General features: G+C 39.5%; 1 protein-coding gene across 4 annotated transcripts in view; it reads left to right on the plus strand.

Annotated features, from left to right (window-relative positions):
- SEMA5A (semaphorin 5A) overlaps window positions 1-21,333 on the plus strand; it is a 460,083-nt gene that overhangs the window by 268,042 nt on the left and 170,708 nt on the right. For all 4 annotated transcript variants that reach the window (XM_070519875.1, XM_070519877.1, XM_070519876.1 and 1 more), the window contains one exon: window positions 19,084-19,146. In XM_070519875.1, the coding sequence (XP_070375976.1) occupies window positions 19,084-19,146 (63 nt within the window). The remainder of the gene's footprint in view (window positions 1-19,083; window positions 19,147-21,333) is intronic.

Below are 21,333 nucleotides of genomic sequence, written 5' to 3' on the forward strand. Positions count from 1 at the left end.
GTGGAGCAATCTGAATGTCTTCAATCCAGGCTGCTGTGAGGAGGTAACAGAGATGATAACTAAAGAGTTTTCTCTGTGTTTTTTACCCTGCATGTGCAAACAATCTCTGAATTGTTGCCACATGCAAAACTCTTCAGGGCCCGTTGTTAACTCCCACCACCCTGGTTAAGCAACATCCATGTGATGGGCCAACAAATCCATCAGTGGCAAGAATGAGCTTTCCAAAGCCTGATGGAGACAGAAGGTTCCAGGCCCTACTACTCATACTGACTTACTGTGCCCTAGAATTTATAGAGAGCGTCCACATCCATCTCTTTATATCTCACAACAATCTTATGAAACAAGAGGCACAGGGATTATTTTTTCCCATTATATAGATGTGCAAGATGAGTTTCAGGAATGCAAAATGTTTTGCCCAAACTTCATACTCATCTCGAACCTGTGATCTTAAAAGCAGGTTCACCTGATAACAGATGTGATGAGGCTTTCACCTTGAAATGGTGACCTGCTGTTCAGAAAGTTTCTAAAGGCAAAGCCGCTGTGCCTTTCTGAATTCCTAGATTCATTCCTTCTTTCTACAGGTATTAATTAGGATGTCCTGTGTGCCAGTCAGACTTCAAGGGGAGGAAGTAAAGTGGTGAACCTAAGAAAAGGACTTTCTTGTCTTAAAAGTTTGATTATAGTTGAAGAGAAACATTTAATCAATTAATAAATTAATGAAAAAATTAGGAAGTGGTGAATGTGCTGACAGGAATTCAAATGCAATGATACAATAGACCGTGTCTCTATGGCTCCTGTAGATAAGGCGGTTGGGAAAAGCCCACTCTTAGGGAATGATGTTTGAGTTAATTACTGAATCATGAGGAACCAGGCAGAGGTGAGGGTGAGAGATTTCTAGAAAGGGAGACCTGCAAATACAAAGGGAGCAGGGGAATGAATATAAGCTAAAGGAATATAAATAAATTTAGAGTTGCTGGATAATAGTGGTCAAGGGGCAGAGGAATGGTATTGCACATGGTCAGAGAAATGGGGGTAACATTTCATGAGGTCTTGTGAACAAGGCTGAAGACTCCGGATTTTATTTTAAGTACAATGGCAAGTCATTGGAGGATATTAAGCGTGATCTAATTTTCAAATTAAAAACATACTTTTGGTTGAGGTGTAGAGAAGGGCTTGTGATGGAGCAAATTTGGAGGAAGAACACCAGTTAAGAAACTGTTGCAGTAGTTTAGGCAAGAGACACTAATAGAGAAATGGATGAATTTAGGATCTTTTTTTGTTTGTTACATTCAACAGGATTTGCTAGTAGATTGGATGCTGGCAGTGAGGAGACAATAGGAATCAAGGATGGCTCTTATATTTTTTCCCTGAGCATCTGTGGGTGGTGATATGAACAAAACTGGGGGAGATGCCAATTGGGAGACACTGAGGGGAATCATGTGTGGTGAGTTGGATACGTTAAGTTTGAGATGCCTTTTGGGTATCCCAACGGATATATTCAGGAGAGAGTTAGAAGTATGAATAGTTCCTGGAATTGGATAGGAATGGAGGTACAGCGTATCGATGGTGTCTACAATCATGGAATCAGGTGATAACTCCCCAAGGAGGAAGGGTTGAGAGGAAAGACGAGAGTCCCAGGCAGATGCCGCTGTTGGAAGGAAACACGACAGAGAAGGAACTGGTGAAGGAGCATGAGAAGGAGCAGCTAGTGAGAGAGAAAGAAAACCTGGACAGGGTTGAAGACCATGGGAGGAGAGTGGTTCTAGAAGTAATGCTACTGAGAATTCTGTAACAAGATGCTTAGATAGTCAAATGCTATATGATGGACATTTTGCTCTCTTCTCCAAGAGAACAAGCATACTGAGTTTTCCTGATCTCAGTGTCATGGTCCTTAAGCCACATGTCTTTGCATTAGAGTAAATCATGCTTCACTCTGAACAAGGGTGTTTCACCTAAGGGTCTTGAGTTATCCTTAGTTTTACCCATAATACCAACAGCATCTGGGCATGGACTCTGCTTGCTGACCAGCCATGTGGAATGCAGATTTTTGATTGTGTGAGCTACTGCGACTTCTTGTTCCATTCCCTTCCCTTCTCAAAAAAGAATGAAACAAAAGCCAAAACAAAACATCTGAGCCAACTTATGTCACTATATCCCTTTGTTCCCAAGAAAAGTTGAATGTAAAGATCAAGATAAACAATGTTTTGTCTTTACTCCCAATGGAGCTTCTTTCCTGAACAATAGAATAGTTTTTCATACCACCATCACCATTCAAATGGAAAACCTCAAACTGACCTCAGAGAACAAACTCAAGACCTTCTGTCCACAGCAGTGAGGCCTTGGGTAGTTCCTGTCTGAGTTAATGGTGCCTATACCTATGCCTATGCATTCTACTCTTTCCTAACTGATTCTGCCTTATTTAGGCTTCTTGAATTTGGCATCTTTGCTTTATCCTCAGTAGGCTTAAACTGGGTAAAGTTCTTTTATTCCTTGTTTTCTGTTCTCTCATTTGTTCAATCCTTTTTCTTCAGTCATCTTTCTAAATTGCATGTCTGATCATATTTGAATCTTAGATCCTTCACTTGCTTTCTGACCTTGAGCAGTTGTTTGTAAGGCTCTTTGCCTCAGTTTCCCCTGCCTCATACTGTCTTAATGTAGGTAATCTGTTATATTACCTTGCTACTCAAACTCGTTCAATGTAAAACATCCTATTTCAAACCACATTGTATGCGAGACTTGATGGTCTGACTCTTTCTCGCTTTCCTGCTTCAAAGCCTGCTGGTCCCCCCGTTCCTCAGGGGCTTCAGCCATACACGTCTTGCAGTTCCCTGAACATGAGATGCCATCTCCTTTCTCACAGACCTTACACAGGCTGTCTATTACTTGTTTCCAGCAAGCATCGTCCCTTTCATCTGCCAGAAGAACCTCCATTTTTCCTCCATCCCTGCCCAGGTGGAAGCCTGGCTGAGTTTTTGTGTGACTCTCCATCTTCTCTTCTCAACGTGTTCCTTTCTCCATGCTCTCATGGTACTTACCGTTACTTCTCAAGTTGTATTCTAATTGCTCCCTTACTTTTCTGTCACCCTTACTAGGCTGAGAATTTCTAAAATGCAGAGAGGTTAGAAAGGATCTCATTAGATCCCAAATTATATTCCCATATTAGTGCTCGGTAAATATTAGTTGAATAAGTTTACAAGTTATAAACTGGATTACATAGAAATATGACTGTATAGTTAGCATTGCCTGTTTTGGGATGTTTCCTTGGCAGAGAACTGATTAAAATGATTATATAAGGGTGACGTAGGGTTTCTATCCATAGTTCATATACCATGACTTTTATTAATATTAAACACAGACAAGCCTCAATGGCTGTCCTTAGTGTTGTTAGGCTTTGGAGGAGAAACTTTCCTTCGTCATCTTAGGACTATATTCAGTAAGAATTTTGTTTATCACTGACGTAATGGCAATACAGAAACTGTTTCCTAATGCTAAGAGTTTCTTTCTTCTGAGACCCATCATTATTGAAAGCAAAGGCAGAAATGATCAGATATGGCCTCGGGATGAAATCTTTTGGAAAAGCCCAGGGTGATTTGTCTAGGAAGGGTGAGCTTCTGTAGACCACATTTGACTTGCTGCATCCATTTTTAAAAATAGATTCATTTAAAATTGTGTAGTTAAGCATTATGTGTTGGTTCAATGGCCTAGATTGTATATTAGTCTGAACACAAATCTAACCAATTAAGAATGACATTTATCAAAACATTATAGAAGGTAAACCAATCAAAATGGTTATAAATAGACTGATAAGCCCTCTGAATATGCCAAGAAAATGATGAATACAGTGGGACAGATATAGTTTTCAAAACCAGAAATCATTTCCAAATTAAAAAGCAATTAAACATTTTATAATTGCTATTTGAGTGTATGTGAATGTGGCTTGACTTTCACAGCTACAGTAATCCTAGGAAATAATTAAGAGACCTAATTATCCATCACCATAGTCCATTAAATCAGTTGCCCTTGGGTGAGAGTACATATAGATGTGTATGGGAAAAAGTTATCCTATTTGGAAAAACAAATAAGAAAAACAGCTTCTCTTAATTATTCGGCCTAGTTGGACCTGTAGGCCTTAGGGAATGAGGTGGATAATTCTGTTAGCTTTTCTTATTTCAGAGATGTTAGAGCTCTTTAAGGTATGATTGTTCTAGAAAATACTAAATTTAAGTGCAGTGCTTTTCCTTAGCCTGTGTGATGGCTTTGGGAGGAATGCTTGGCTACTTCCTTTAATAGTGGCGTTATTGTCAGCCTTGAGACTGTTTAGGACGATTCTGAAGGGCGGGATCCTCCAGTGGGAGGACAACATGGGGAATGGTGAGACTGGGGACAAGGAAGAGTGACCTTCTGGGAGAGAGCTTGTAAGCTAGCTCTCAGCGAGTGTATGAACCCAAGGGTACACCAGGCCCCCTGGCTCCTCATCCTTGTCTTTCCCAGGACTGAGGTCACCTCCTAATGGTCCTTCACACCTCCTCAGGTTTCCCCGTGCTGTACTGGGGGAAAAGGGGGTTGACCTCCGTATTCCACATAAGGAGGTGGGGACCTGCCTTTCACTGCAACAGGAGGGACATGGGATCTTAGAATCTCAGATAGGAACTTCAAGTGCATTTTCTTGGCTGTGCCTCATCTTGAGTGGGACTGTCATAACATATCTAGGACACAGGGGCTCTGTTGATCTTGGTGGTCTTCAGCTTGCATGATCTCTCTGTGGACAGTTTTCTCTTTATTCTCCCAAATCCAACATTTAAACTCACTTTGGCAATATAACCCAGTTTGACTTACATGTACATAGTTTAACCATCTCTACCCAAATGTAATGTGTCAGAATATGGGATTATGTACACACTTACCATGCACACACGCTCTTTGTCTTGCCTTTGATATTATTTCAAGTGGGTTTAGATGATTACACAGAATTGCAGAGTGAATAGACCATTCTCAACTAAATTTTCTTTTGTGTTTTCCATGCTCTTTCAGAGCTCAGGTGAGAGTGGAGGGTGGGGAAGCTAGCCAGCACTTACAAATGAATGAGTTTATATGGAACCAACGTTGAAATTATAACAATTTTGTCAAAATCTCAGTAGTGACAAAGTGATGAGGTATCTCTTCAACCAAACCATATTATTTCCCATTTCCCCACCAAGGATCTTTCGCCTTTTTATTAGGAGAAAGCAGTGTATTCTATTTCTTCTGATGAGTTCAAAGTAAGCAGACTGGATGTTTCAATAGCCCTCTGGTGAGGCAGGAAGGAGTTAGGAATTTGGAGGTCCTGGTGCTCCACTCGTTGAAAGAAGGACCCATGGCGTGCAGGCTATCATGGACACTGAAGCCATATGGCCTGGGTGCAAATCCTGGGTCATCCACTTAATAGCTTGGTGACCTTGGGAAAGTGATTGAGCCCCTTTCTATGTACCATGTAAGATGAGGGTAATCCTGGTGCCTGCTGCACGGGGCTGTTGGGAGGGCAGAGTGTATAGAGGTGGGCAGAAGGGCACCAGGCATCATACCTATCAGGAGTTGATTCATTTTGAACTATTTTCCCCAATATGTCTTGCTGGCCTCTCTTTTAGGGTGTTTTACTGTCACGCATTCTCTGATGTCTGGTTTCTGTTGTTGCTTTGCTTCTCACTGTACCAGTTATCTTGGGACGTTGTGTCGACTCCAGATTGACAGAGGACTTTCTGCGGTCCACATTCGTCTGTTGGGTCTGGTTGAACTCACTCTGCTGATCCAAAATGTGGGCAGTGGGGAATTACATTCAAACATAAAACTGGAGATATCAGATTCAGACCTAAAGTGTTCCTTAAAACTGGCATTAAATTTCCTCTGTTGATATTGAGAATTATCCCTGAGATACAAGAATACCTGAAACTCTAGTATGAATTCTGAATTTGGCTGGTTTGGAAGCAGAATAAATATTAGCTTTTTAATAGCATGTTTCTCTTTAGAATTTTTCCACATACGTGAACATCTAAGAGAAATGTAAAACTAATAGATATGAAAAACTTAATTTTGCTTTTCCATTTTTCTTATTTTTTCCACTTATAAATTTCAACTTCTTTAGTTTTGCTAAATGTCTTGTAAGTCAAGGATTATAAGTATTCCCTCATTTTCCATTTCTGTTTGTGGCTTATTTCTATCATCTCATTTGCTTGACTCAGGACACAGAATTCCAAGCAAATAGCTCGTTATCATATTACTTTGAAAAAGAAGTTTCTGTACTGGACTACTATCAATTCCTATAATGTTAGTGGTACCTTTCTTGTGATTAATATGGTTCACTCGTTTCATTGGAGTTTTTCTGTTTGTTTTGGAGAAACCAGAATTTATTACCAATGAACAAAAGTATGTTTGATTCAAAAGCGTAATGATCAAAACACCTTATGAATTTGCTTTTTTGTCAATTATTTTGCTATTTTAGGAGTATATTTACTGTCCTATTATGTTTTTCTTCAAACAGAATTGCAAAGTAGTTTTATATTTCTAACACTAGAGTATTTGTGGGAGTGGAAAGAAGGCAGTCCAGAATCACGCATGGCACTCAGTCCAAACCCAGCCATAGGAGTGGGTGGGAATTAGTTTGATATTATAGATTAGACAGACTTGAGCTGCTGACGTCCGCCCAGTCATCAGGTCAAGTGTGTGGGCGTCCCCCCCAACGCATCTGTTTTTTCAGCAGGCTGCACTCTTTCCACTACTAAGTAGCTGGTACCCATCCCTTCTTGTGTCATCCTATTGTCCCTGCTTACTTCAGGCTCTCAACACCTGCCTGCTGTGCCTGCAATGGCTCTGCACCAGTCTCCTAGTCCCCTGCCACTCTCCACTGCGGGCCTTATCCTACCCCTGGAGAGAGCTTTCTCACTTACTAATCTCACCATGTTGACGTGTTGCTTAACATCTTATCCATGGCTTTTCTTTCTAGTTCATGAAAAGAATCTGAGCTCCTTGGCATGGTTCGTGTGGGCTGTCCTGAACTGCACGCCTACCTGGAAAGGCACGTTCTTCTCCATTCCCTATCCCAGTGCCTCTCAGTTCCTCCCGCAGATACACTGTCTTCCCATTCCAGGCCTTTGCACTGGGTGATTCCTGTGTTTTTTACGAACGTCCACCCCTCCCTTCGCTGATCAGCTCTTTCATAATCCAGGTCAAGCCTTGCTGCCCTGGGAAACTTTCCTCGATTCATTCAGCCATGTCTGGATCAGATGTTCAGCTCAATACCCCTTAAACCGCAGCAGTACCCCGCTCAGAGCTCTTCCATATCAGGGACTACATCTTTCATATTTAACAGAGACCACCTCCAATGTTTGGTAGTAACATGGAAGTCAATTTATGCACCTGGTGACATTAAAATCATTTGTGCGTATGTGCGTGCACACGTTAGCGTATGCATAATTCATGTGTCCATATGCCTGTATTAGTTTTCTAATGGATGCTCTAACACCTTAGCACAAACTTGGTGACGTAAAGCAACAGAAAATCATTCGCTCACAGTTCTGGAGGCCAGGGGTCCAAAATGGTTCTCACAGAACTAAGACCCAGGTGTCACCTGGGCCGAGCTCCCTATGGAGGTTCCAGGGGAGAATCTGTTCTTTGCTTCTTCTAGACTCTGGTAGCTGCAGGCCTTCCTTAACCTGTGGCTGCTTCACTCCGATCTCTGCCTCCATGGTCACGTTGCCTTCTCCGCTGTGTGTGTCAGATCTCCCTCTGCCTCCCTCCTAAGGGTTTGTTTGCTGATATTTACAGCTGGCCTGGTTAATCAAGGATAATCTCTCTATCTCAAGATCCTTAATTTAATCACATCTACAAAGTCTTTTCCTGCCGTAGAAGGTAACATTCACAAGTTCCAGGGAATAGCACGTGGATAATTTTTGGGGGGGCCTTTATTCAGCCTACCACAATGTCTCACCCCTAGACACACACAGATTTGGGGTTGCTGGATGCTACTCAGAGCCATGGAGCAAAATTCATTGCCTAAAGCAATGAAATCAGGTTCTTTCATAGGAAATTGGGTAAATTTGCAACATTTAGCAATTAATTGCCAACTCTGGCTAATTGAATAGCAAAAGAGCTGCTGAGAATAGATGGAAAGAGGTGGGAAAAACTGAGTGATGGTCACCTCCATTTGTTGTGAAATTATAACTAAAAATATAGCAGTCCCCTCTTATCCTTGGGGGATACATTCCAAGAACCCCCATGGATGTCTGGAACCATGAATAGTACAGCATCCTATAGGGACTCTGGTTTTTCCTATACGTACATACCTATGATAAAGTATAATTTATAAATTAGGCACAATAAGAGATTGACAACAATAACTAAAAATAGAACAATTATAACGATATACTGTAAGAAAAGTTATACGAATGTGGTCTCTCTCTCTCAAAATAATCTTATTGGACCGTACTCACCCTTCTTGTGATCATGTGAGATGATACAATGCCTATGTGGGGCCATTGTTAAGGAAAATAAGAGGGATGAACACAGCATTGCAACACCTCCACAGTCGGTTTGATAGCTGAGATGGCTACTAAGTGACAAACTTGCGGATAGTGAATACAGCATGGATCTGCTGGACAAAGAGATGATTCCTGGGCAGGATGGAGTGGAACACTCCATAAGATTTCATGTAAGATTTCATGATGCTACTTAGAATGGCATAAAATTTAAAAGTTATGAATTGTTTATTTCTGGAATTTTCCATTTAATATTTTTTGATCATAGTTGACTGTAGGTAACTGAAACCATGGAAAGTGAAACTGAAGATAAGGGGGGACTACTGTATCCATTTTAAATTAATATATCTTAGACATTACATATATCAAAAACTCACCAGCTTGGGGCCGGCCTGGTGGTGCAGCAGTTAAGTGCGCACGTTCCACTTTGACAGCCCAGGGTTTGCCAGTTTTTGACCCAGGTGTGGACATGGCACTGCTTGGCAAGCCATGCTGTGGTAGGTGTCCCACATATAAAAAAATAGAGGAAGATGTGCACAGATGTTAGCTCAGGGCCAGTCTTCCTCAGCAAAAAGAGGAGGATTGGCAGCAGTTAGCTCAGGGCTAATCTTCCTCAAAAAAAAAAAAAATCATCAGCTCTTATTCTCACACTTGGAACACTTTTGGACTTGTTTACTAGATAGAGCTCTTTCTCATCAAAGAGTTTAGTAATAGTTTTGGTAACATTTTAGGACTTCCCTTGGCACATAAATAAACTGATTATACTATAGAAGAGAGACAAATGTGTGAAGAAATAAATGGCAAAATCATAAATTGCTCTTTACTGTTAAATTATTTATTTGATTAAGTTCAAGCAGACAATCATAAAATTATGAGAATGTTAAATATTAACTGAGAAATGAATATATCAATAATGTTCATTAAGTTCTCATTTAATATTGTGAGAGTATCATAGTGTTTCTCGAGCTGAAGTATATCATCCTGTTACACATTTTATTTAAAACAAGACAGAAATATAATTGCCCAAATGAACACCAGAAAACAAGTTTTAATGTTCATTTCTCTCAGCTGCATACAAAAATTTATGGAAATAATACTGGATAAGGCTCATAAAAAGTTTTTCGCTATATCTCGAGTTCCGGCAAATAGATCAATATGTTCTGAAGCTGGAAGTAAAGTTGGTCTTTATAGTGGTAGGCTGCGTCCTAGGAAGCAAGTATTTATGACATGAATAAGAAGTAAATTCTGAGTGGTTCAGTGAATATAAAATAATTCCTTGGTAAGCATCCATAATCTGGGCTTTCTAAGCACTCTAGTGGATCCAGTGCACACATTCTGACTCAGAACTGTGGAGAGAAGTAATCAGGTGTGAAGTGTTGTTTGTTCTCATGAAGCTAGTCTCAGAAAAAATAGAAAATATTCATGGAAAAGCTAAAAACAAACACCCATATATTTACATCCGTCTCGGATATTAAGCTGACAGTTCATAGAGTGTCTTCATTAGGACTGAGCCAGAAGGTACAAGCATAGGACCAAAACTGATGATCCCAATATAGGTGGCCTTCCCCTTCAAGCAAAGGAAATCTAACACACAAGATCACAAATGGGATAGTTCTCTTGAAAACATAAAAATATCTTATTAATATCAATTAAATGAAACTAAGCAGAACAGAGAATGCAGCCTTTCTGCATCTTCATTTGCCTTCATGCTGTGATTGCTGGAGTCTTTCTCCATGCATTTTATGTTGCTTCAAAATAAAAAGCTTGGTCCTTCTTATTACTTGTGAGCTGCAGCCCCTTCTCAACCCTTTAACAATACTCCCACATGAAGTCTCATCATATGGCTGGGAGACTCATTCTTGCATTAGGGCCAGAATTGTTTCTCTTCACTTTTCCCAGTGGCTCTAGAATGTGGTAGCCAAGAGTTCTGCGTAAGAAAGCTTTGGTCAAAACCATAGCACGAATTTAGCCTTGTAAAGACATTTCCAGGATAACCTTCCTTATACCAAGTTGTTTATGCCTCAAATTGGCCAAAGTCCTATAGAGCTTCCCATGCCAATGTGTACTCCTAGTTTTTTTTTTGCAAAACTGATATCATTGTCCCATAAAATCTTCAAATAATCTTAACAAGCTCAGCTCCGTCTGATATTTTTCATGACTTTCTATAATCAGTTTATTCCTTTTGGGGTATCTCTTTGCATGTGCAGAATAAATGTTTCATCAGTTAAACGTCTACTTTGAGTTTGATTGTGATGCAACTGTTTAATATCCAGCAAGCATCACAATTTCTGTTGAGCATTACAGATATTGTGATAGTTGAATGGCGTCATCTATGTGGTGTAGGGTATAATTTTATGTTTTAAAAAGGAGAAAATAGGACATTAGAAGCAATAGTTTTGCCACCAAACACATGTGGGAATTATTCAATTAGGCAGGCTGGTCTTTGAGAAGTCAGTCCACTCTGATGTCCACACTTTTATCCCGTGCTTGATGACTTTGAATTGGGTTCCTTATATACCAATACTTTAGGACATTTATAATCATTCCTCTAGTAATTGGGTTTTTTTCATTACATTTAGGCTAACAAATTGGACAATATGCCATTTTTCATACAAATCCCACTTGGATCTATGAAAATAATTTCTTTGAAACCAAAAGCAGCTGCTCTTACCAGCCTTACCTTCTAGCATCACTTTCATTAATAGCAGCATTTTTGAAGTGTAACAGTTGCTTGATGCCTTAGTGTCTGACAATCATAATATAAAATATTATGCCAGATATTGTAATGTCCCTTGCTATTAGGCTCTTTTCTAATGCACTTTTTTCACAAAATCATCCCATTGCAGTTCATCCATTTTCAGGAGGAGAGGAGTTAGAGCTCATCCTTCATTATTTTGTTTTTCTCCATCCTCAGGTCAATTCCAACACTGTAAATTGTTTATCAGAGGCACTGGTTCTTTAAACAGCGACTTGTCAAATAATTTTCCTGGAGCCCCAGGATTTTAGAGGTGCTCAGGGATTTTATACATTACGTACATTTTCATTCTATTATTTTAACATCATTTACACCAATATATACCAAAATTGTAAGGCATTGGAAACCCTCAGATGAATTAACTTTTATCGTCATATTATGTGGATTACTTGGTTTATTGTAAAGCCTGGAATAGAATGTCTGCTGTTGTTTCAGATTACACTCCAAACTGAGATTCAAAGGTGGCCATATTTATTTATTTATTTATTTATTTAAAGATTTGCACCTGAGCTAACAACTATTGCCAATCTTTCTCTTCTTCTTCTTCTTCTTCTTCTTCTTCTCCCAAAGCCCCCCAGGACATAGTTGTAGATTCTAGTTATAGGTCCTCTGGTTGTGCTGTGTGGGACACCGCCTCAGCATGGCCTGATGAGTGGTTCCATGTCCAACCCCAGGATCTAAACTGGCAAAACCCTAGGCTGCCAAAGCAGCACGCACGAACTTAACCACTCGGCCACGGGGCCAGCCCCCAAAAGTGGACTTATTTATTACTACTTAATTTGTTTAAATCAGTGTTATTTAAAAAGTAGGCAACCAAAACAAAATAAAGAAATAATTAGATATTGAGTGTGCTATGACTCACCAGGCATTTGCTCTCCCATTTTTCTAATGATTTAATGCTATAATCTTGCACTTATAACGTGAATTTAGTAAATGTTACTTTTGCCTTCTTCTATATGAGATTATGCATAAGAATTTCCTTGGAGAAATGAGTCTACTGCTGAAAAAGGGTGCACGTCCCTGCTCTAGTCCTTTTTGCCCCTCTTTGAAGAGCAGCCACCCTTATGTTCCTCTTCCCATTGTCAGGGTGAAGTGAAGTGTTCAGAAGAGGAATCCTTGAAGGGCATTTGCCACAGAAGGGCAGCACCTGGTGGGCTCACCCAACCAGCTCAAGGGCTTCAAAGCCTCATGTGCCCCTTCCACAGCGGAGGCCCTATAGGGACACCCTGGAGCCACTTCCAAGGCTGTGGGTATAGAGCATTCTATATTAATTCGTTTATTCACCAACTGTCTATTGACTTTTCGTTGTGTGTGAAGCATTGTTTTAGGTGCTGGGGACACATAAGTGAACCAAGAGGGCAAGATGCTTCCCCAAATGCAATTTGCCTTCTAGTGGAGGTCAGAGAGGCAGATTGCAGTTTTACATACATAGTTATAGGGGCCCCAGTGAGAAGATAACACTTGAGCATAGAGATACAGGAGGCACAGGGGCTAGCTAGGTGGGTATCTGGGAGAAGAGTGTTCCAGGAAATGGGACTAACTGGTACACAGGCCATATGGTACTTGTCTGCGTTGTCTGAGGACCACGCCAAGAAACCCATGTCTCCCGGAACAGAGCATGGGGGTGGGAGGGAATGAGACAGAGAGAAAATAAGTGACTGGATATGGCAGAACATTCCAGATGGCTTTGGCTTTTACTCCCGGAGAATGAGGGGCCCCTGAAGGGCTGTAGATAGAGGACGGATGGTATCTCAATGTGCATTTTGAAAGCACAGCATTGCTACTGTGTCAAATACAGACTGTATTCTCATATTCAAGATGTTTAATTTCACAAAACCAACCCAAGGATGTATTAGACCTTGGCCATGCAGTTGTTGATGCTAGAGTTTCATTAGATGAATCATTTCCCTTTTAGAACCAATACTAGGACCATGAATGGATCCAGAGGCTCTAGAAATGAATACACTCCATGACAGAGAATTGATACCCTTTTTGATTAATTAATATTTACTGAATGCTAACAGCTCTGAACTTAGATATGCAGAAATTTCTGTGATTTAGATATATGGCTTTCTAAATCATGGGAAAAAGAAACAGGGAAACCGTGACAATCAGTAACAAGGGTCACTTTGACATTTTCAGTGATGGGAGTGTGGTTCAGAGCACTGGTTTCTAATCCAAGGTACTAAGTGTGAATCTTGATGCCTCCACTTCTTATTTTTGTGACTTTTAGAAAGTTATTTAGCCAATGTCCTCGTTCAGAGTACTATAGTCATGGTATCTCCCACGTAAAATTTTAGAGAGATTTAAGTGAGATAAATGTACAGAAAGCACTTAGCACTGTGGTTAGCATAATGAAAAAGTTCAGTAAATTGTTATCAATGTTTTGCCTAAGATTTGGCAGCCAGTTTGTGGCAGAACAATGACCCTTATGAATTGTCAGTCTCAAACTCTTACTTTTATGTCACACTGTCTATACTGGGTTGAATAGTGTCCCTCCAAAATTTATGGTCACTGGATTCTCAGAATGGGACCTTATTTGGAAATAGAGTCTTTGCAGATGTAATTAGTTAAGATTAGGTCTTACTGGACTAGGAAAGCCCTAATCCAATGACCGTTGTCCTTGTAAGAAGAGGGACATTGGACAGACACACAGAGATAATGCCATGTTACTTCAGATGCAAAGACTGGAATGATGCTGCCAGAAACCAATGACCACAAGGATTGCTGATGGCCACTGGAGACTGGGAGAGAAGCATGGAACAGATTCTTTCTTGGGGATTCCAGAAGGAATCATCCCTGCTGACACTTGGATTTCAGACTTCTAGGCTTGGGAACTCCGAGAGAGTAAGTCTCTATTGTTTAAAGCCACCCAGTGTGTGGTACTTTGTTATGACAGGCCTAGGAAGTGAATACACTGTCGGCTCAACTAAAATCAGCCCTCAGTTGAAAAAGCCTGATTAAAAAGCAAAAGGCCCAATGAGCATTTAACAACTTGGGAACTCCACTGTGCAATTATCAAAGTAAGTTTGGTATGGTGTTATTATGTGGAAGAAAATCGTGTGTTTTTAAAAATGACTCTAACACATTTTTATGGCACTCTCTAAGGTTAAGATGGATCTCTAGTTTTAGATGACATAAGTTTAACGAGAATCGAAAAACAGTAGTTAGATCATATAACCAAAGTCCTCTTCCAAGTCTCTGATTTGGAGGTCACCAGAAAAATGAAATAGACTTGCCTATTTGACATGGACATAAATGCCAGTGTACTGCAAATTGATATTAAAAGTGAATAAATATACTTAATATCTACTAAGACGTCAAAGTAGAGAGGAATGCGGGACAAATCCTTCCAAACTGACTAAACTCTTTACCCCTTTGTGTCTTTCAATGCACACCATTTCGTTTCAAGTGCCACTTGTGTGGAACCTGTCATGCATGTGTGGCCGCTAAGGGTAATTAGCGAAGATGTCTGTGCTCAAGGATAATTAGATTGACACTTTATTCAAGTCACATAAAAATCACAGTTATTTCAAGTTCCAACTCACTTGCATTTTGCTTCTGTTTTGAACAAAGTTATGGTCTCACATTCTCTGGCAATTTGTTTATAATTGCCATGACAATTTGACGTTCTCCAGCGTTTCACAGAAATGCATGACATAAGAATATGAATGCAAACATATTAAAAAAAAAAAAAGCCCTCAGGTGGTTGTTAATTTTTGGCACTGTGTAATTAAACTGGTTTTTTAAATGTTATCTTTTGCCAGTATCTAATTAGCAAAGCCATCTGCTGGAAGCATAGTGGCCCATCTGCCTAGAATGTTGTTCCCTTCATTTTTATGAAAAGTATCTGCCTTTGCTGGTCCCTGTCTAATTAACTTCTCTCGCAGTAGAATGTGATAATACACAGCTTTGTTTATATACTTCTGAGAACCACGGATTTAGATGTATGTAACATGTACAATAAAAAGAGCCGATCTTTTTTCTTTCCCACGTCTGATTTACGCCTGAGATTATAGCTCCATTTATCTGAACCTGAGCATGTGTGTGTGCATGACAGTGAGCTGTTACTGTATCATGAAACAATAGGTGCTCTTTCCATCCCCTGGGTTTCTGCAGATATAAAATGCTTTTCTGTAAATCTACTCTATTTCCTTTTAGGTCTGTCTGTAGCACTGCCACTTCTTGAAAGTTGATAATATGTATGTTCCAGTGTATCACTGGATTCTGAATGAACGTGGCTACTGTAACAATGAAAGGGATCACTGTTGCATTCTCAATTTAGCATGACATTATCTAAGCTGATGGAAGTCACTTATATTTTATTGTAATCTGATATCTGATGTGTACAAATATTATCTATATGTCTGGTTTTCCCTCCATCAGTTATTATCGAGCACACTGTCTTGTACTTGGTAGATGTTTAATGAATATTTATAAATCAAAGAGAGAATGAATGTGTGTGCGTAAAGCAAAACTTCTGTAGGTTGTTGAATAGCACAGATGTTATTTGTGAGTATTTACAGACAAAAAAACTTGTACTGCAAACAGGAGTGTTTGTGTCTTTTAAAATATAGATGTTTCAGACTCATTGCCTACTGCACATATAGCCTTTGGATAGCCAAGTTCCCACAGTATTACTGCTATATGTCTGCTGCTGAAAAATATAATGAAGACTAAATGCAGAATAAAATAGATAATTAAGATTCCTTTTCTATACTGGGCTATTGTGCAGTAGAAGAAGACAAGAGATGACAAAAATGTAAGATTTTAAAAAAAAGAGAGATTCAGAAAATAAAGAACATGAATGTTGTATTGAGATCTGAAATGTAGAATGTTTTAGCATTTGTTTTGACTGTTAAAAAGATAGGTTTGGGTGGGTAGAAAAGTGTCTTAAAAGGTAAGTCAGGCAGAAAGATGGCTTCACAAATCAGTTGCGGGATTTGTTCCAAAATTGTGATCCATGAAAGAAGAGCAAGGAATCTCCATTGAGAGTAGAGCAAGAAGGCTTGATTAAGAGGAATTTAATTGATTAGAACAAATCTTGTGGAAGAAAAATGTTATGACCAGGTTAAAACATAATCTAATTTGAAACAGAATAGTGAGTAACTTTGAGAAATAGGATCTAGTGTGGGAGCGTTCCATTGATATTTGTGTTTCCCTCCAGGGAAAGTGTTTTTCTTCCCTAGCTGCCAAGTGGTCAAGTAGGTAAAGTCTAGTTCACTGAGTGAATAGAAAGACACTACGGGATTAATGGGATTAATCTGGAACACCCAATTTTAGGCCAATCTGGAAAAGACATATTTTCCCAATCCATTCTTCTTCAAATTCTGATATCCAGTAATATGTGTTCAGCTCTACAGTAGGTAATTCAGTTCCATTCTTAATGTAATTTCTCTTTATCCTGTCCTCTGTTCAGGTATAAAATGAATCAGCAAAAAAGCCATACAATCACGGTCTTTAATTAATTCTGGATTTGAATATTATTGGGAAGCTGGTGCTAGTACAATAAAAATGCTTCAGGAGACTAATTTTGCTACTTTTAATAACTGTCTTTAGAAAAATCTGTAAGATTTGTCCTATTTTCTGTTGCTCCAATAAACTTGTGTGGGCAGTTGCTCTTTCTTGGTAAACTGGATGAAGTAATGACATATTTTTGAAAATTCTCACATTCTTTTGTCTATTACTTTCCTCTTCCAATCCTTGGCCAATATTTATCTTGAAAATTCAAAGGGTACTTGGCCATTAGGCAGACGTGGGAAGCTGTTTGTTTGCCATTTTGGCAGAAGGATTCGAACAATTTTGATGGCATTTGGTAAATATTCTTTTCATAACTCTGGGACTATCCCTGCTCCTCATAGCTCTTAAGTTTACCGAAGAGAGTATTACTCTTTAACTTTCAAACAAATCGCTCGACCAACAAGAGGCACTACAAATGCCTCTTTATCTAAACCATTTCATTGTATAGTTCTCCTGGTAATTATATAACACAAATTCCACTTTGTGATCTATAACACTAAATCCTCTTGGTAATGTAAAATCAGAGTTATAATGAGGTCTACTTTGCTAAAGAATATATCATAATGTATCAATTCTGTTCTGAGTTTACAAACAGCAAATGCGTGGATATCTTTATTTAAATAAAACAGCAGAGTGAGCTTTTATAAAGCAATCTGAGAGAGGAAGGCTTCACTCAGAATAACAACCTGCACTATTTTATCTGTGCTTCATGGGGATAGATGGTTACACAACTGTACATGAAGCTCTTATCTCTTCTCTGGAGGTGGCATCACTCTTCATGAAAGTATTTGTCATCCTAGTGTGGAATTAAGTCATTTGTTTGCATCAGCTGCTGATTAGCTGTGACTTTATTGCTGCCATCAAACATTATGAACAGGAAAACATCACAGAAAGAATTAACAAATTCTCACATCAGATGTTGACACTGACAAAAATCTCTAAGTCTGCACAAGGGAAGAGAGTTGTATAGTTTCTGTTTGAAAGACACTGAAGTGGTTCTCTCTAGAATATTTTTCTTATGGACTCATATTTGCCAAGTAAGATAAGTTATACAAGATACAGTGTTTTATGTTTTAATCTCTGTTATGGAACATACTTTGGAGGACAGAAGATATTAGATAATGGTTTTAGACTGACTTTGTTATTCTCCTATGTTTGGGAGAATTAGGAAAAAATCTTTCTAGAAGTAAGAGTGAAATCATTATTCTCCTTCATATTATTGACATTAGTTTATTTTTGGCTTTGTTTAGTTTATTATTTAGTATTAGTCCAAACCAGTAAAAAATTCTTCCTCCCTTAAATTTTTTTTTCTGATAATGATTTAACTTATTCTTCAGAAATCTTGAATTCTTCAGAAATCCAACTCGAATAGTAAGATAGAATATAACTGTAAGAACAGGTGTACAGATGGACAAAACACTTTTACCTTATAGAAGTCCATATTCTGTGCAATATTAGAAAATATATGCAACTCAGATGCTTAAATTTGTTCAAAAAGTGATTCACAGTTTCGGCGTATAGGCCATTAATATTTGCAGGCATCGTTTCTTCCTACAAAGTAAGTGCTATATATTATCTTAACTAATCACAGATTCCATTTGTAAGTTAGCATCAGATGTGAAAGTGTGCATATCAAATTGATCAGCAGGAGTTAGAACTGGGACGTCTGATAAAAAATATTTGAAAGTTGTGGCTCTAAACATTTAGACAGAGCCAATAAATATTTAGTCAGAGCCAATAACAGTAAAAGACACTGGTTTGGGGGAAGAAACAGTAATGAGCTCTTTGCATGAGCTCTTTATTTTATTGACTATTCATCATTTATATCTGTAGCTTGGGAGTAAGGATATGCAAAATCATCCTTGCTTCATTATCTATAAATATTGACAAATGATATACTATTAAAATGAAATATAAATGTCTGCGTGTTTAGATCATTTTGTTTCAAGGCTTCTCTTTTAAGCATCCTATGGATCTCTTCTGTGCTTTCACTGGGCTGAGAGTTTCTGTAATGAATGCAGCAGTCATCAACTCTACAGTGACTAGATCTAAATATCATGTTATTACTGCTCAAATACAAATACTTAGGGGATGAGTCCTTTAATATAATTCAATTGTAAAGCTAAATATAAGGCCATATGACTGAATTTGATGCATTTGGTGTAAATTCTATGCTAGTAGGAAAACGTTGGTGCCACACTATGCCCACACTTCCTAATCTGGTTACTGGTGTCTTCTTATTTTTTCCCCTTTATTCAGTCAAAGCCTTAATAGTCACTGTCATTTTGGTGTTTCCTACAGGCTGTGGAGTGGGAGTGTGATGAAGCGACCAAGAAAGCCTGTTACAGCAAGGGCAAATCGCAGGTAAGGAGGACGCAGTGCTGGGCAATCATCACTGTTGGGAAGGACTATACATAGAGTCTTTTGATATGAAAACTGGAAAACTGGAAAAAGCAAGATTCAAAATATGTACAGCAAATTCTCGAGATTTTAACCTAAAATTAATATTAACCACAACAATCCATTTCCAAAAAGGATTCAGAACATACGAGCAGCTCTAATTTGCACTCTCAATCATTAGACTAAGGTATGAAGTTAATTGTTATATCATTTAGAAAAGTATGAGCCTGAATTTTAAAAATAATGGTTTAATTTTTCTCAGTCATACCTTACAGCTAATCCCAGAAAGTAACTAGACAATAATTAAAATTATTGTATCAAAAAGTGATTTGAGGGCCAGCCTCGGTGGCCTAGGGGTTAAGTTTGGCATGCTCTGCTTCGGTGGCCCAGGTTCGGATGCTGGGCTTGGACCTATACCACTTGTTTGTCAGTGGCCATGCTGCGACGGTGGCTCACTTATAAAAAGAGGAAGATTGGCAGCGGATGTTAGCTCAGGGTGAATCTTCTTCACCAAAAGAAAAGAAAAAAAGTTTTGAGATTTTTAAATAATTTATCTTAACATATTTTTAAAATAAGCTCTCTTTCTCTCCATACAAAAGCCTACATCCCCAAGTTCCTACGGAAAGAGCAGATTGTAGCTGAGGTTGGAAATGCATTTCCTGAGCAACTGTGCACATTGCAGGCTACTTTCACACAATTGCCTGGCTCAATAAGATGTGTGATTCCTCCTTCCGGGAAGTCTGTGTTTCTGAGAAAATTATATGGGGTCATCTTGAGGAAATTCTTCTGCAGCTGGTACATAGGTCGTTATGTCTCATTCTGCTAGTGACTGTCTTCCTTTGTTGAAACGTGGGCCTGTCCAATGTGAGTCACACTTGCGGTGGCAGAAGAGAGCAGATCCATAAAGAACAGCAAAGAGGGCTTGTGGTACACGTTGTGGTCGCAGGGCCACGGGCCAGGGAAAATAGAACAAATGGAGAGAGCGCCGGTAAAAGATGCTCTCACCATCTGTGTTTGTGAAAGACTGTTAGGCACTTTTTTCAACCCAATTTCATTGTCTGTTTCTCTGTCTTTTAACTAAACGGTTTTGAGAGTCAGACACACAGGCAGGTCTCAGCAAACTTAGTCATTAGGTTTCCCAAAACTGAATAAAGAACTAGGAAGAAGGAAGAGGGAAGGAAGAAAATGTAGTCTTAGCCAGGAAGACACCTGGAGACAAAGGAAAAAGAGGCAGAAGTTGATGAAGGCTATTTACTGAAAGGTGTCTAACCTCAGAAAATGCCTCTGAGATAAATCATCAGAGGCGCAAGAAGACGTGGAGGTAGCACCAGGTTACAAAGAATCTGAATATTGTCTCTTAAAACACCCCCAAAATAAACAAATAGATACATGACTTTATTTACCTCTCTAACCTTACTGAGCTTGTATGAATTATGTATAACCCTTATGAAAAGGTTCTTTCCGTATGGTTTTCTTTCTCCGTCCTCCAATGTTTATGTGTCTCGACATGAGGATGTTTGGCTGCACGTCTGCTCCTCACCCACCAGAGCACAGAGACTTCTTCAAAGGAGGCCGCCAGCACTGAGGAAGGAGATGTGGGGAATCCGGTCTACCTGGGGGTGGGGATGGACGAAGCCGCCTTCTTTCTAGGAGCTGGATTCACGGCCAGGAAACACTGACCTTTCTTCCCATGCTTCTGATGCCCACGTTGTCCCCTTTGTCTGGTCACATGGGTGCCTTCCAGGGTCGCAGGCACTGCAGACAACCTCCTTCTCCCCATGCTGTCTCTTCCCTTTTGCTTTTCCTCTCTATTCCTCTCCTTTTCCTTCTTGTCTTCATCTTCCTTCTAGTACTTTGGCTCTTCCTCCTCCTTTTCCTTCTGTTGGGTAGACCGCTAAGCACTATTCAGTCTTGGGAAACCCAGCAACAAACTTTGTGGGCGTGTACCACAGTGCCTGTCTCTGAACAAGTGTGGTTCATGAGCCCAGACCTGTCAGATGGCTGTGCCCTCTCTCCCTTTGATGGGACCTCATCTTAACTGCTCCCCCGCACAGCCTCACCCACCCTCCACACTCCTTCCTCACCCATCTCCCAGGACTTATGTCCCTCTCCTCAGGGATTCCCACCTGACCCTGTCCCACCCCCACATTG

This window comes from Equus asinus, chromosome 10, assembly GCF_041296235.1.
Source record: "Equus asinus isolate D_3611 breed Donkey chromosome 10, EquAss-T2T_v2, whole genome shotgun sequence".
Lineage (NCBI taxonomy): Eukaryota > Metazoa > Chordata > Mammalia > Perissodactyla > Equidae > Equus > Equus asinus.